General features: G+C 40.8%; 1 protein-coding gene across 8 annotated transcripts in view; it reads left to right on the forward strand.

Annotated features, from left to right (window-relative positions):
* The window catches only part of LOC124544690 (apoptosis-inducing factor 3), an 85,491-nt gene that overhangs the window by 47,105 nt on the left and 20,922 nt on the right, over positions 1-17,464 (forward strand). For all 8 annotated transcript variants that reach the window (XM_047123326.1, XM_047123325.1, XM_047123327.1 and 5 more), the window contains 2 exons: positions 8,357-8,490; positions 12,361-12,695. In XM_047123326.1, the coding sequence (XP_046979282.1) occupies positions 8,357-8,490; positions 12,361-12,695 (469 nt within the window). The remainder of the gene's footprint in view (positions 1-8,356; positions 8,491-12,360; positions 12,696-17,464) is intronic.

Here is a 17,464-nt window from a genome sequence, read left to right on the forward strand (position 1 = left end):
TCTGATTCTAATACTGGATCCCTTATCTCTTGTAAATTGACTCCTGTTTCTTCTTTTATCACATCGGATAAATCTTCCTCTGATAGAGGCCTTCAATGTACTCTTTCCACCTATTTGCTCTCTCTTCTACATTTAACAATGGAATTCTCATTGCACTTGTAGTATTACCATACTTGCTTTTAATTTCACCGAAGGTTATTTCTACTTTTCTATACGCTGAGTCAGGCCTTTCGACAATCTATACTTTTTCGATTTCTTGACATTTTTTGTGCAGCCGTGTGCCTTAGCTTCTCTGCACTTCCTCTTAATTTCATTTTACGTGACTTGTATTTCTGTATTCCTGGTTCGCCCTGAACATTTTTGTACTTCTTTCTTTCATTGATCAACTGAAGTATATCTTGATACCCTGGTCTCTTCACATTTCCCTTCTTTGTACCTTCGTGTTTCTTTCCAACTTCTGTGGTTGCCCTTTTTAGATATGTCCGTTCCTCTTCAACTGAAATGCCTACTGAGCTATCCCTTATAGCAATATCCATAGCCCTAGAGAAAGCATATTTCTTAATTCCTTAGTACTTCTGTATCCCACTGTTTTGTGCATGTTCCTACACTTCTCCAAAATCAAAACTGATCTTCCCCGAGATCGGCTTCTACCAGGTTTTCCATTCTTCTGTATGGAATTGGTGTTAGTATTTTGCAGCCATGACTAATTAACTGATAGTTCAATAATATTCACATTAGTCAGCACCTGGTTTGGAATTGAAAATATTGCATTCTTCTTGAAGTCTGAGGGTATTTTGGCGATCTCGTACATCTTATGCCCAGGTGGTTCTAACAAAATGTCATCTACTCCAAGGACTTTTGTTGACATAGGTCTTTAAATGCCCTTCTCAAACTCTTCTCGCAGTTCCATATCTCCCAACTCATCTTCGTCTATGTCCTCTTCCATTTCTATAGTATTGCCTTAAAGTTCACCTCCCTTGTATAGATCCTCTGTATGCTCCTTTCAGCGTTCTCTTCGTTGCTTCGTAAGAGGTTTCCACCTAAGGTCTTGATAGTCATACAGCTGCTTTCGCTTTTCTCCTAAGTCCTCTTTATTCTTCTTGTGGGTAGTATCTATTTTTCGCCTAGTGAAATATTGTGCTAACTCCTTACATTCATTCTGCAGCCATTCCTGCTTAGCCATTTTCACTTTCTGTCCGTCATTTTTTAGACATTTGTATTAATTCTCACCTGCTTCTTTGTCTGTTCCCAAGGTAGTTTGTGGAATTTCTTACTTCTGGGCAGCATTTCTTATTTATAATGCATTTGTCCCTGGATCTTCAATTGCTTTGGCAAAATCTGGATATTTGGAAGACATGGCTGTGACCTAATGCATTACAGAGAAGACAGACTGTGTAAGTATAAAAATCGCAGCAAGACAACAATGGTCTTCATGGTAGAATGAAATCACTCTATAAAAAGTGCAACTGCTCTGCCTCGTCAGATGCTTGGTTGACTCTGTACTGGAACACTAAATTTGTGACTAGTTTCTGTAATGTGGAAAAAAATATTTTAGTTGTAATATTTGGTTAAGCTGAAAATGATGATTATAGAAATAAGTTTATTTGTGTTTTAGTACAGCTTGAAAGGGTGGATAAAAGTTACACACAATACTATTTTATTAATTTCACTATTGGCAACCATGAGTTACAAATCATCAGTGTCACACAGTATGTTGTGCACACCTTGCAAGGTCAAAGGGAGATCTTAGCAGTTGGCTAGAAGCCAGCAGTGCCTTCTAATAGCTAATTTTGTTGGCATAAACATCCAAATTTAGAAAGTGAACACAGTAGTCGAATTCAAGCACCCAAGGTCCGTTAAAAAGATTCATTTCTGCATGGTGAGGCCTAATGTGGACAAGTTACCGTCTAAATTTACATCTACATTTATATTTAATTCCAAGCCACATTACGATATATGGTGGGGGACACTTTATGTATCACTATCATTTCTCCTTTTCCCTGTTTAGTAACGAATGGTTTGTGGGAACAGCAGTTGATGATAAGCCCCTGTGTGAACTACAATCTCTCTAATTTTACCTTCAATGATGTTTCACAGATCTACTTAGGAGGAAGTAATGTATTGGTTGACCCTTTTTGGAGTGAACATTAACAATAAAGCACAACATAATGCAAACACGTATCGTGCTGTGTCTGCTACTGGAGTTAGTTTATCATCTATGTGATGTTTTTGTGCTTTCTAAGTGAACTTGTAATGATGTGTGCTGCTCTTCTTTGGATCTTCTGTATTTCGTCTGTCAGTCCTGTTATAACCCTTAACTTGCTGTGAAACAAGCTAATGTTACCCTCTGAGAGGATTTCAAATTTTGATTGTGTATGTATCTAATGTATAATGGCGTCAGACTGTAATTTTGAATATGGTAAAAATTAACAGAAAGACTAAATGGACTTTAACCTTGAGAGTTAATGAAAGTGGTAAAAATTATACGAATGAAAAAAATGAACGGCCCCAACCCAATTAGGCACATTAATTTGTAAATATATGTTTAAGAAAATTGAATAGTGGTTATTAAAGTTACTTTTATTGGTTTTTTGCTTTGAATAGAGCACAGGATACAGACTGACACAGTGCACTTTGAGCTGTGTGTAGCAGCAGTTATCAATAACTTACACATCAGTAATTTTGGAAAGCAAATTTGCACCAACTGATACTAATAACAACTACACTAAAGATCATTACTTAAACCAATACTGAAATGTTATTGCCTGAAGTGCAGAGCTAAATTTGGACATGGGGATCTTCTATTTTAACTGACATGTAAAAACACAAATAAAGATAAATATTATCCTAAATACACTGTTTATACTCCTCTACAAATATCAGTTTTCCTTAGCAGCAGTTATAGTCCAGTTATTTTTCTAATATGTGGAGAATATGATGGGGACCCATAAACTAGTGTATTGTCACTGGTCAATCTCTTTGATTATTTCAGTAGAAAAGAGTAATTCAAACAAAGCTAATCTCTCACTTGACTTGGAGTAGTTCATAATTTACTTTGCAACACAAAAAATTCAACACTGAGCTCAATTAACTTCAAAAAAGGAACCATTTATGACAGAAATAAAGACCACACTATTGTTACAATGAGCTTAACATATTTGCCGGTTTTATCACCTGTGAAGTGGGTATTTTAGACAATAACATTTACAAATCTAGCACTGCATTCTTGCAAAACTATACTTTGCAATGAACTGAGAGTACTTTAGCCAAATCCTATCTTAACTTCAGTTTTGTGGTTTTAATTTCGACTTTTACTGCTCTTTTCACATAAAAACACTTTGAAATACTTGAATGCCAGTATTGTTCATTTAACACAGGATACTCGGTGTCAGTAGCACTTAAGTGAGGACCCTGCATAGGTTTGTGATCAGGATAGAAGATATGGTTCCTGACACAGATTTATAGCATTTGGATTATTATTAAAACCACATACACAGATTAACTGGTCCATGTCCATATACACAGCTGCATTATGAAGTTCGTAAAGCACTGGTGAAGTTTTGGTGGCAAGTGACATGGTGGCTAACTGTACTCATGGCTTTTGATGTTGTAATGCTCTATAAAATCTCTTCTTGGTGTCGGATTTTCAACATTTAGGACCATTCCCTTTTGCAGAAAATACCAAATAATAGCCAGATCCACATCTGAGGCAACAATCCTTTGCAAAGCAACTTCCAATTGCCTCTCTTGGCTCCATTGAAGTGTACCGTGCTACAGCTAGCCACATACTGTATACTGTTCACACCAAGGAGCCGCCGAGTTCGACTGTCAAAACCACCTTTTACATCGCACCATGCCACTTCCGTTGTGGAGGGACTTCCCTACATCTTTTACACATCACAAATACAATTGCCATAAGCATGAACCAGCTTTCAATAAACATTGTCTTTTTTATAAACATGCACATATTATAAAAATTTATTCTTTTAACAATTCATTTTGCTTTTTTCATTTATACATTACAAAACTCTAAATTTCATGTCACAAATCAATGACTTTAACTAACAAAGAATACACACACCATAATTGTAGATACACAGTTACATGATATAAACCTACTTCTAATAGATATAAGTTTTACACTGTCTCTTACAGACCCCCAGGCTTACGAGCAATATTCAGGTATTGGTTGAATAAGGGTTTTGCGAGCTGCCTCCTCTTCGGGTGGATTATATTTCCTGAGCATTCTTTCAATGAATCTGTCTGGCATCTGCCTTACCTGCAATTAGTTCTGTGTAGCCATTCAGCATTAAGTTGTTCTGTACACATACTCCTAGATATTTTATTGATGTAACTGCTTCCAACGTATGCTCTGAAATTGTGTAATTGCACAGTGACGAGTCTTTCTGCCTATTGCATGTTGACAGTCCGTTGCCAACCCCTACACCAAGTGTCAATGCTCTGCAGGTCATCCTGCATTTTGCTACAATAATTTTCTATCATTGTGACTTCTCTTTATACAACAGCATCATCCATGAGAAGCCTCTTCCAGCTTCCAGTGTTATCCACTAGGTAATTTATATGCATTGTAAAAGGGAATGGTTCCGTAAAACTTCCTTGGGATACACCCAAAGTTGCTTTTACATGTGAAGCTTTCTCCCCATTGAGAATTACATGTTTTGTTCTGTTTGCTTAGAAATTCTTCAGACAAAACACACAGCTGGCCTGATCTGTGCACTTGTATCTTGTTTATTAAGCAGTTGTGCATAACTTTATTGAATGCCTTCAAAATGTCAAGGAACATGACATTGAACTAGATGCTGCTTTCTTTGTCTTGTGGGTGAATGTAGTGAGCTGGATTTCACATGATAGTTGGTTTTGGAACCCCAGTTGATACATACGGAGGAGATTTTTCGATCTCCAGAAATGTCATAATATGCAAACACTTCTGCGACAGACCAACATCAGAGGTGTAGATCTATACCTTGTTGTGCCTATTTGATGACACATCCAGAAAATAGGAATGACGTGCACTACTTTCCATTCATTAGCGATACTTCAGAGGTTCAGTGACCTATAATACATTGCTGCTATAAGGAGAGAAAGTTCTTTCACATACTCTCTGTAGAATCTTATTGGTATCCCATCAGGTCCCATAGCCTTTCCTCTGCTGAGTGATTTCAGTTGCTTTTCTTTCTTGTGGTCACTTATTTCAATGTCATTTTGATGTTCGTGGGACAATTTGAAGGTGTAAGTACAATGCAGCCATCCTCATTGAAATAGTGTTGCAACAGCCATTTAGTATTTCGATATTCTGTGTCATCATCCTCTTTTTGCTTGTCAGTGCGTTTGAGCAGATGGTTCCAGTCAGTACACTAATTTAACAAAGATCAAGACATTTTAGGGTTTTCTGTCAAGTAGATAGAATTTAGTTTCAGATTCATTGAACATATCATGCACAACTCTCTTTATGTGGGGTTCTCTCCACGTTTAAATTTGATGTGAAGCTCTCTTTGCTTTTGTAACAGCTTCCTAACAAGACTGCTGAACCTCTTTCCCATACCTCACAACTCTGCTCAACACATACCTGACTGTAGCATAATTTGCTTATTGATGCTCAACATTGCCAGTGCTGGAGTTTAAATTTTCGTGGTGACTGCCCAGGTAATTTGAATTTGATTAGTGTCATTCTCGCTAAGCAGAATGTGTTACTACGTTTCTTTATATTCTTATTTACAATCATATTCAGTGGTATTGTAATGGCCTTACAATCACAGAGATGAAAGGTTTGGGCCTGTTGGTGACCATGAGATCTAATACACTGATCAACCAGAACATTATGATCACTGACCTACTGTCGATATAAACCTTTCCAGGCAATAGCACCTGGCGAGGAATGACTGCTAGGCAGACACACGCATGGTGCATTTAGTATTAGTGAGTGTGTTGTTCATGTGTAGAATGGAGGAGATGTGTGATCTGATTTGACTGGGCGCGGATTGTGATGGCCCGGAGTCTCGGCAAAAGTATTTCGGAAACTTTACGAATTGTGAAGTGTTAGAGGAGTGCTATGGTGAGTGTCTTCAACACGTGGAAAAACAAAGGTGAAACCACGTCCAAATGTTGTTGGGTTGGGCGGCCGCCCTTCATTACAGATGTCGGACATTGTAGGCTGGGTAGACTGATAAAACAGGACAGGCGGCAAGCTGTGGTGGATCAAACCTCAAACTTATAATGTTGGGCAGAGTACAAGTGTATGTGAACACACAGTGCATCGAACGCTCCTAATGATGGGTCTCAGCAGATGACGATCTATGCAAGTGCCAATGTTAACACCACGACATTGGCAACTATGACTGAAATGGGCATGCGAACATTGGCGCTGAACATTGGCGTAATGGCAGAGCATTGCATGGTCTGATGAATCCCAATACCTTCATCATCATGCTCATGGAAGGGCGCAAATCCATCTTCCTCCAGGGGAGCAGCTCCTTGGCACCTGTGCTAAGGGACGGAGACAAGCTGGCTGTGGCTCCATTGTGCTCTGGGGATCATTAACGTGGATATCTGTGGGTTGAGAGTGGAGCTCATGCAAGGCACCATGATAACCAAGTGGTATCGTGCACTGGTTGCAGGCCATGTACACCCTTCATGACGATCATATCTCCCGACAGCAGTGGCATTTTTCAAGAAGATAATGTGCCATGTCACAATACCAGGAATGTGATAGAGTGGTTCGATGAACATCATGGTGAGTTCCATTTGATGTGCTGACCCCCAGCTGTAATTCTTCCTCCAATAGCAGAAGTCCAGTAATCCACATCCAAGATTGCCACAGCATCGTCTGAATCTCTTATGTAAGTCTTCCACTAGGCTCCAAACCAGAGGGCCACTTTCGGTTCTGGGAATGATACTGTAAAATGCTTAGTTCTGCCTCCACCCTGTGAGTGAGGCATTCTGATTTATTTTGCATTTGGACTTGTCCCTGCATACACAACAGTTAAGAGCTCATTAAAATCCTTCCAGGTGTAGTGCCATGTCATCTTAAAAAATTTTAAGATAACCAACATTTTGTGCATGTTGCAGCAACCTTCCTCAGGGCATACACTACTTCACTGGGGAGTGGGTGCTTCAGTATATCGTATCTCTAAAGGTGTAATAAGGCCACTGACACCATGTGTCTTAGTGACCCTAAAATACCACTCGTTGTAGGCTGGGGATATCTGGCAGACCATTCATGGGTTATATGGATTACTGGTAATTTTAGTTCACTATAATTTGGCAACAAGCTTGTGAGGGCAGTTTTGCTGCTATTAGTTGCAGATAAACAGTGCCAGTTATCAGCAGTTGTAGGAAATGTTCTCACATCTTGAAACTCGTAAAATTAAGAAGTGATGTGTTTTAAAGAAATGTGTGAATTGCCTCTGTGAAAGACTTGCCTCTAGTATAGATAAACTTAAAACATCATCTGGAAGAAAGTGGGCCTGAAAATAGAATATAATAATCCTGAATACCAACCATAATAATGCCTATTTAATGATGGGAAAGAAAATAGTGCAGTTGTACAACCAGTTGTTATAGTTTTGGTATTTAGGGTTGTTGAAGATGACAACGTGATGGGCAGCAAAAGAATACACAGAAGAGTAAGAAAGGGAAATGATATAACATGTAGAGAACTTCAGCAATGAGAGATTCTATAGCTTTTGCTCACACACGGCGAATTCCAACCAAACGAGTCTAAATTGTCAGAAAACTTTAATGTAAGGCCACTCCTTGTTCTGCAATTAATATTGCGCTATGGCTTTGCAGTGGCACGCCATTACTCACGTTTGCGAAATTACAATAGTTGCTCAGCAATGAGAGATTCTATAGCTTTTGCTAAAAGTAACTGATGGCATTCAAAAACATTGAGCCATATCTCAATGTGCTCTCTACAGCTTATCATATTTTGGATTGTGAGCTGTGACCTTGAAAATTTCCACTGCATATGTATTCAGTACATGCAAGAGAGAGACACTGCCAAAAATTTGTTATTTAGTTATTTTTTTTCTATCTCATTCAGATACATTGTCTGGTTTGATCAGATCTTTAGTGAAGGTAAAGTTGCTTAAAGAGACTACAGTAATATGATCTTGTTTTCAAAGTATAGTTGTTTATTTTCAAGTCACAACAGATGAATGTATTTGAAATTTTGTAGAATATATTTTTTACTACAGATGTTGTCTGATATACAGAGACTGGTGTTAATGATCTTATTTGGTAAGATTTGTGGGTGACTGCAACCTCCATTCCTTTCCTGAACTTTTTTAATTTCTCCAAAATTAATTTGTACTAAGAAGATCTCTCTCTATTTCAGCCCACGTGTACCTTCAATTCCAGGAAGTACATTGGAGAATGTGTTTGTTTTACGGTCAATTGATAATGCTAATTCCATCAATCAGGCACTTGGTAAAGACAAAAACGTAGTCATCCTGGGAGGTTCCTTTATAGGTAGGTAACTGTTGTACTGCCAAGAGGCTGCAATGATATTCTTTTTCTTTTTTTGTGATTTCATGTTTCTTGCAAAGAAAAATATATTGTAAAGGCGGTTCCAATTGTGTGATAAGTGATTAATTTTTGTGATTAAATGATCGTTTTGCGAAAATGTACAGAGGGTAGATGTACCTCATACAGCATCATTTGTGAAATTAAAAAAATATATATATATATATAAAATAAATAAAAATAAATTGAAAGATGAAAGGTGTAACGTATAAGGCAGGCTTTTTTTACCTTTGTTAAGTTGTGATCGCCTTTTTAATACTTACCCTGCTGTTAACACATACATCCTTATAATAAGATATACTATACTTTAGTTGCTGATGTGACACATAGACTTTAGGCGTATTTGCCAAAAGAATAATAATTTGACAACAGAATAATTATTAAACACATTTAATAAAAATTTTCTTGATGTGGTTGTTAAGCAGAGAAAATCCTTCCAGAAGGTTAGCATGGAAATTGATAAATAATGTTTTGTTATATCAAGAGTGCTAAATTCTGCACTCTTATTCATGCGGAGCTTGGTTTTTGTTATAGGCAGCTTACTTTTGGTTTCTCTCACAGCTTCCTTAAACAATTATAGTCTGGCAGAAAGGTGTCATCAGAAAGGTTGCAACCAGTCTTTCTCCATTATTCTTATCACAACTGAACCTTTATTTTGTTTTTAATTAACAATTCTGGGTGGGGTCTTAAATCCTAAAAATGTATTTTGAGATGCATTTGAAACTAAAACAGTTAATTTGACAGGTTTTGGTTTACATTTTGAATTCGAAACACTTTGCTTGAAGGAAGTTTCTGGATTAAGAGAAATCGGATCTCAAACAGAAAGGTTTAGGTGTTCGTTTTTTCTGCGCGCTGATCGGGAGTGGAATGGTAGAGAGATAGTATGATTGTGGTTCGATGAACCCTCTGCCAAGCACTTAAATGTGAATTGCAGAGTAATCATGTAGATGTAGATGTAGATGTAGATTACATAATATGATTTATGCATATATAGATGGAACTACTGTTACAGTGAAACAAAGAAATGTAATCAATATGAACAGATATTTGGTGGTTACATAGCTTAGTCAGTATTAAAATTCCATTACAGGTAAGAATATCAACAATGTAGGAAAAGACAGATTGCTACTTACCATAAAAAAAGACAAAAAAGTTGCAGACAGGTACACGCAAGCAAGCACACTTCATGCACACGCAACTGTCAACTCCAGCATCTCCGTCCCGAGATGCTAGAGTTTGCGGTCGTGTGTGTGTGTGTGTGTGTGTGTGTGTGTGTGTGTGTGTGTGTGTGTGTCTCTCTCTCTCTCTCTCTCTCTCTACCTCTACCTCTCTACTGACAAAAGGCTGTGATCGTAAGCTATATGAAAGAAAAATAAAATGCCTACAAATGTCCTTATGACTTACTTATTTTGTTGCAACCAGTTCAGTGCTTCAATGAGCCATCTTTGGGCTGTAGTTGATATGAAACAATCCCTATATACACTGCTGGCCACCGTAAATGCAACACCAAGAAAGACAAGAGGTAGCACAACAAAATTTATTTTGTAGATAACATGTTGACCAAGTATCAAATGATTACGTTTACAGACGTCTGTGACATGTGGTTCCTGCCAGAATCAGTTGCCAGAGTAGCCGCCATTGTTGGAGATCACCGTTGCCACACGTCTCGGCATTGAGTCAAAGAGACGTTGGATGTGTTCCTGGGGTACAGCAGCCCAAGCAGCTTCCACACGTTGCCAAAGATCATCTGGTGTGGCAGCTGGGGATGTAATCTGGGTCACTCGTTGAGCAACCGTGGACCACATGTTTTCTATCGGCGAAAGATCCGGAGAGCGAGCCGGCCAGGGAAGCACTTCAATCTGGTTATTGACGAGGAACCTTTGGACAATGCGTGCCACGTGTGGTCGCGCATTATCCTGTTGAAATATGGCTGTGGCCGAGCCCTGAAGGTAAGGAAGGAAGGAAGGAAGGACAACTGGCTCCAGCACCTCGGATATGTAGCGCCGGCTATTTAAAGTACCGGCAATGCGTACTAGGGGCGTGCGAGAGTAATATCCAATACCGCCCCATACCATAATACCCGGTGCAAGACCAGTGTGGCGGTGCATAATGCAGCTGTCCAGCATCCTCTCTCCATGGTGTCTCGACACTCGAATCCGACCATCGTGGTGCTGCAGACAGAAGCGTGCCTCGTCAGTAAAGACAACGTCATTCCATTCTGCCGTCCACATCCGTCTGTCATCACACCATTGGTGACGGAGACATCAGTGGTTCTGCGTCAATGGAAGACGAAGCAATGGACGTCTTGCGGACAGACCACTCTGCTGTAAACGGCGTCGAATGGTATGCGCAGACACTGGATGATGCGTTACAGACGCAATGTGCTGTGCTATGGTTTGGGATGTCACTGAGCGATCTGTCACTGCCATGCGCACAATTTGCCTATCGGCACGTGCAGTGGTGCACTGAGGTGAATGCGATCAACCACGTCGGTCCGTCATACCCTCCTGCATCCAACGGTCATATATCCGCATCACAGTTGTTTGGTTTCGTCCAACACGACTTGCGATTTCTCTGTATGATAATCCACAATCTCGGTAAGCCACTATCCTTCCTCTGTCGAACTCGGATACTTGATCAAACAATGTTCGCTGTTGTCTACGAGGCATAACTGATCGTCTTGTGAAACAACCACAAGGTAAACACACGTGCCGAACGTACACTCGTCGAAATCGGCAAGCCTTAAATGGCGCTATGAGGTGGCGCCACAGGCGCGCAAGATGTGCGTCTGCGCTGAAATTCTAATCAGTTGCATATCTCATCGCTGCAAACCCATGGTGTAAATTTCACTTGATTCGGATGCTTCCTTCAGGGTGTTGCATTTACGGTGGCCAGCAGTGTATATCGCATCAGTGGCCGTCATAATTGGATGTGCAGATAATCTGTAAACTGAGGTGTCAGCACTCTAACCACAACTGAATTGGCAGTTGATGGTTAGAGTGGTGACACCTAAGTTTTGAGATTATCTGTGTATCCAGTTATGATGGCCACTAATGCGATATACATAGGGATTGTATCAAACCTTTCCCCATCAACTACAGCCTGAAGAAGGGGCACTGAAGTGCTGAAACTGGTTGCAACAAAATAAATAAAATCATAAGGACAGCTGCAGGCGTTCTGTTTTCTCATAATAGTACATGGCAGTCATCCCAAAGATCTCCTGCCAAAAGGATGGACATACAAAAACTTGAAAGCTACATGTGTCTTTTAATCGTGCCTGTCTGCAACTTGAGGTGTCTGTCTTTTCTTATATTGTTGATAATATTCCTACCTGGAGTTTCCATTACAGGTAAGCAATCATTGTGTATACAATTTGAACAATTTGAGATTCTGCCAAGTTTTCAAAGGTAAAAATTTGTCATTGGAAGAAAAGGATAAATATAAATTGAAAATACAGTAAAAGAAGTTGTCATCAGTACCGTACCAGGAAAGGGACAAGCGTTTTACGAACACTGTAATACTTGATTTTTTAAAGATATTGATAAGGACTTTAAAAGAAAGTGTGAAGCCAAAATGAGTAAAAAATACTGAAGAAATATTAGAGATACGTCTGCTAGAGCAAGAAGGCAGGAGAGGTGGTGATGTGTACACAAACTAGCCTTTTAATCATTTAAAATCATGTTATATTGAAATCATCATTTATGTAAAGTCCTTCAAAATGTGCAACAAATTAAAATGAATAAATGCTCTCCAATGTTTTGTATTATACAGTTGTTACCCTCTAATTTCTTAATTTGGATAATTCTTTGATTCCAGGAATGGAAGCAGCAGCTTACTGTGTGAAGAAAGTTCACTCAGTTACTGTGGTGATTCGTGACAGTGTCCCATTCAAAGCATCACTTGGTGAGGCAGTCGGTGGCAGATTGATGGCTTTTGCTCAGGAGAATGGTGTCCAGTTTATCACTGGGAATGGTCTAACAGAACTCCGCCCTGATGAAAGTGGCAAAAAAGTAGCAGCTGCCATAACAAAAGATGGAAGAGAGCTTCCTGCTGATGTTGTTATCTTTGGTGTTGGTGCTACACCTAGTACTAACTTCCTTAAAGGCTCTGATGTGAATGTTGCTCCATCTGGAGTTATTCCAGTGGATGAGGTTGGTATCTGTCTTCACTCTTGAACAGCGTTTTTACTCGTTTTTCTGTGCCACTATCTTTGCCGATTCAGCCTGTTTCAAGACTTGTATTGAGGTATAGATCTGTCTGATAGCAGATAGTTGCACATCTAGTTTCTGGTGTACTGTGAAATCTTAAATTCATAATTCAGAGACTAAAGAATTGTATATTTTTACTGAAATTTTGCAGAAATGTGTCCAATTTATTCATTTTCAGAGTGCCAGGTTTGAAACCAATAATTTGGAATGTTATAACACGTACTGTTGATATCTGCAGCCATTCTTCCTCAGTTGTGACTTCAATTATTATCATGTAGATAATAGTAAACACAGGGTCCAACAAAAGACCTCCTGTGTTTTAAAAAGCATTTACAAACAAACAAATTAAGATAAAGAGAAAATACACTCCTGGAAATTGAAATAAGAACACCGTGAATTCATTGTCCCAGGAAGGGGAAACTTTATTGACACATTCCTGGGGTCAGATACATCACATGATCACACTGACAGAACCACAGGCACATAGACACAGGCAACAGAGCATGCACAATTTCGGCACTAGTACAGTGTATATCCACCTTTCGCAGCAATGCAGGCTGCTATTCTCCCATGGAGACGATCGTAGAGATGCTGGATGTAGTCCTGTGGAACGGCTTGCCATGCCATTTCCACCTGGCGCCTCAGTTGGACCAGCGTTCGTGCTCGACGTGCAGACCGTGTGAGACGACGCTTCATCCAGTCCCAAACATGCTCAATGGGGGACAGATCCGGAGATCTTGCTGGCCAGGGTAGTTGACTTACACCTTCTAGAGCACATTGGGTGGCACGGGATACATGCGGACGTGCATTGTCCTGTTGGAACAGCAAGTTCCCTTGCCGGTCTAGGAATGGTAGAACGATGGGTTCGATGATGGTTTGGATGTACCGTGCACTATTCAGTGTCCCCTCGACGATCACCAGTGGTGTACGGCCAGTGTAGGAGATCGCTCCCCACACCATGATGCCGGGTGTTGGCCCTGTGTGCCTCGGTCGTATGCAGTCCTGATTGTGGCGCTCACCTGCACAGCGCCAAACACGCATACGACCATCATTGGCACCAAGGCAGAAGCGACTCTCATCGCTGAAGACGACACGTCTCCATTCGTCCCTCCATTCACGCCTGTCGCGACACCACTGGAGGCGGGCTGCACGATGTTGGGGCGTGAGCGGAAGACGGCCTAACGGTGTGCGGGACCGTAGCCCAGCTTCATGGAGACGGTTGCGAATGGTCCTCGCCGATACCCCAGGAGCAACAGTGTCCCTAATTTGCTGGGAAGTGGCGGTGCGGTCCCCTACGGCACTGCGTAGGATCCTACGGTCTTGGCGTGCATCCGTGCGTCGCTGCGGTCCGGTCCCAGGTCGACGGGCATGTGCACCTTCCGCCGACCACTGGCGACAACATCGATGTACTGTGGAGACCTCACGCCCCACGTGTTGAGCAATTCGGCGGTACGTCCACCCGGCCTCCCGCATGCCCACTATACGCCCTCGCTCAAAGTCCGTCAACTGCACATACGGTTCACGTCCACGCTGTCGCGGCATGCTACCAGTGTTAAAGACTGCGATGGAGCTCCGTATGCCACGGCAAACTGGCTGACACTGACGGCGGCGGTGCACAAATGCTGCGCAGCTAGCGCCATTCGACGGCCAACACCGCGGTTCCTGGTGTGTCCGCTGTGCCGTGCGTGTGATCATTGCTTGTACAGCCCTCTCGCAGTGTCCGGAGCAAGTATGGTGGGTCTGACACACCGGTGTCAATGTGTTCTTTTTTCCATTTCCAGGACTGTACTTGTATCTGTGAGTAACAAAGACTATGCCATTTTACATTAGCTGGTTTTAAAAATTATGTCCGGTAAATGGCTTCCTTCATTGTTGACACATGGACAAAGTCTTTCTCAGAAGTTGTCCATACTTCTTCATGCAATCTCTGGAGGAATGGCAGCCTCTTCCTGGGTGATTGCTTCCTTAAGTGTGTGCAGTGTTGTGGGGTTATGTTCGTACACTTGAACCTTTAAGTTCCCCCCCCCCTTTCCCCCCCCCCCCCACCCCCCACCCCCCAAAAAAAAAAAAAAAAAGGCAAGGTGATAAATCAGGTTGCTTAGGGAGCCAGGCGATGTCTCCTTGTGAAGAGAAAAGACATCTTGGAAACAACTCTCTCAACATTTCTAGAGAACACTGAGTAGTGTGAGCTGTGGCTCGGTCTTGTTGGAACCAGACTTCTCTCTGTTCTTAGTCCCCAACAAACTTGTTTAACTAAGGTCTCTACTATGTGACAGTAACCATTTGAATTAACCATTACCGTCGCACTATCATCTTTGAAAAAATGCAGACCCCAACATCAAATTCAGCGATACACCAAACTGTCGCATGATGGCTTTGAAGTGGTCGTTGGTGAAGTACCTGACAAGTGGAAGTGGGCCTTGTCAGAAGAAATCAAAATGGCGCCAAGTGGAGTGTTCTGAAGAATTTTCTTACAACTCTGTTGTTGTTGTTGTTGTTGTTGTTGTTGTTGTCGTCTTCAGTCTTGAGACTGGTTTGATGCAGCTGTCCATGCTACTCTATCCTGTGCAAGCTTCTTCATCTCCCAGCCCTTACTGCAACCTACATCCTTATGAATCTGCTTAGTGTATTCATCTCTTGGTCTCCCTCTACGATTTTTACCCTCCACGCTGCCCTCCAATGCTAAATTTGTGATCCCCTGATGCCTCAGAACATGTCCTACCAACCGATCCCTTCTTCTTGTCAAGTTGTGCCACAAACTCCTCTTCTCCCCAATTCTATTCAATACCTCCTCATTAGTTATGTGATCTACCAATCTAATCTTCAGCATTCTTCTGTAACACCACATTTCGAAAGCTTCTATTCTCTTGTCCAAACTATTTATCGTCCATGTTTCACTTCCATACATGGCTACACTCCATACAAATACTTTCAGAAACGACTTTCTGACACTTAAATCTATACTCAATGTTAACAAATTTCTGTTCGTCAGAAACGCCTTCCTTGCCATTTCCAGTCAACATCTTATATCCTCTCTACTTCGACCATCATCAGTTATTTTGCTCCCCAAACAGCAAAACTCCTTTACTACTTTAAGTGTCTCATTTCCTAATCTAATTCCCTCAGCATCACCTGACTTAATTCGACTACATTCCATTATCCTCGTTCTGCTTTTGTGATGTTTACCTTATACCCTCCTTTCAAGCCACTGTCCACTCTGTTCAACTGCTCTTCCAAGTCCTTTGCTGTCACTGACAGAATTACAATGTCATCAGTAAAACTCAAATTTTTATTTCATCCCCATGGATTTTAATACCTACCCCGAACATTTCTTTTGTTTCCTTTACTGCTTGCGCAATATACAGATTGAATGACGTCGGGGAGAGGCTACAACCCTGTCTCACTCCCTTCCCAACCACTGCTTCCCTTTCATGTCCCTCGACTCTTATAACTGCCATCTGGTTTCTGTACAAATTGTAAATAGCCTTTCGCTCCCTGTATTTTACCCCTGCCACCTTTAGAATTTGAAAGAGAGTATTCCAGTCAACATTTTCAAGAGCTTTCTCTAAGTCTACAAATGCTAGAAATGTAGGTTTGCCTTTCCTTAATCTTTCTTCAAAGATAAGTCTTAAGGCCAGTATTGCGTCATGTGTTCCAACATTTCTACAGAATCCAAACTAATCTTCCCCGAGGTCGGCTTCTACCAGTTTTTCCATTCGTCTGTAAAGAATTCGTGTTAGTATTTTGCAGCTGTGACTTATTAAACTGATAGTTCGATAATTTTCACATCTGTCAACACCTGTCAACTCTGTGGGTTTCAAAATCTCTCTCATTTAATTATTGGTTGATGATCTTGTGTAGGATTCTTCATACATTCTTATTAGATGATCCCAGGGCAGCTGCATGTTTAACTGCTGTGCACTTTGGAGACTGCTAGATGGATGTTCTCATGTAAGCAACATTTTCCAGGATTTTTACAGTCCATTGTCAGCCAGCAGATTTTTATTTCAGTGCAGAACCTGCTGTTCTAACGTTTCCTACCCAGGCTTGAATAGTTTTTCTATCGAGACCAGAATCATGTCAGGCACGTGTGAACTGTATGCAAAATGCTCATTGAGTAGTAATCACAGATCCACCATTACAAATATACTCCTCCACAAAAATTCACAGTGCTCATCTACCCAGCCACTGCACCTACTGAAAATGGCAGGTATAGTGCTATCAATCAATACATCCCCCACCCCGCTTCCACATCAGTCGTCCCACTACAGCTTGCACAGTGGCCTCTCCAAATACAGAGATCCTTTTGAGAGACTGTATTATCCGTCTATTGCAAAGGAGTACTTGTTATTGTTTTTAACCATACATGTTTCACCTATCCATATTAGGCATCATCAGTGATTTTTGTGTGTCCTATTTTTATTGTATTCATCTAGCATGCACACAAAAATAATAGGAAACGTAAAAACAATTGATAATGCTTCACACAAATAATGAAAAATCCAGGATGGAATGTAACAATATTCCGAGAAGGAGAGTTGCTACTTACCAAATAGCGGAGATGTTAAGTTGCAGATAGGCATAACAAAAAGACACTCACAATTATAGCTTTGTCATTAAGGCCTTCTTCAACAAAACACACACACAGGCGCACGCGAGTGCACACGTACATCTGCAACTCACACAAATAAGTGAAACATGTTTGGTTAAAA

The sequence above is a fragment of the Schistocerca americana genome, chromosome 8 (genome assembly GCF_021461395.2).
Source record: "Schistocerca americana isolate TAMUIC-IGC-003095 chromosome 8, iqSchAmer2.1, whole genome shotgun sequence".
NCBI classification, from domain to species: domain Eukaryota; kingdom Metazoa; phylum Arthropoda; class Insecta; order Orthoptera; family Acrididae; genus Schistocerca; species Schistocerca americana.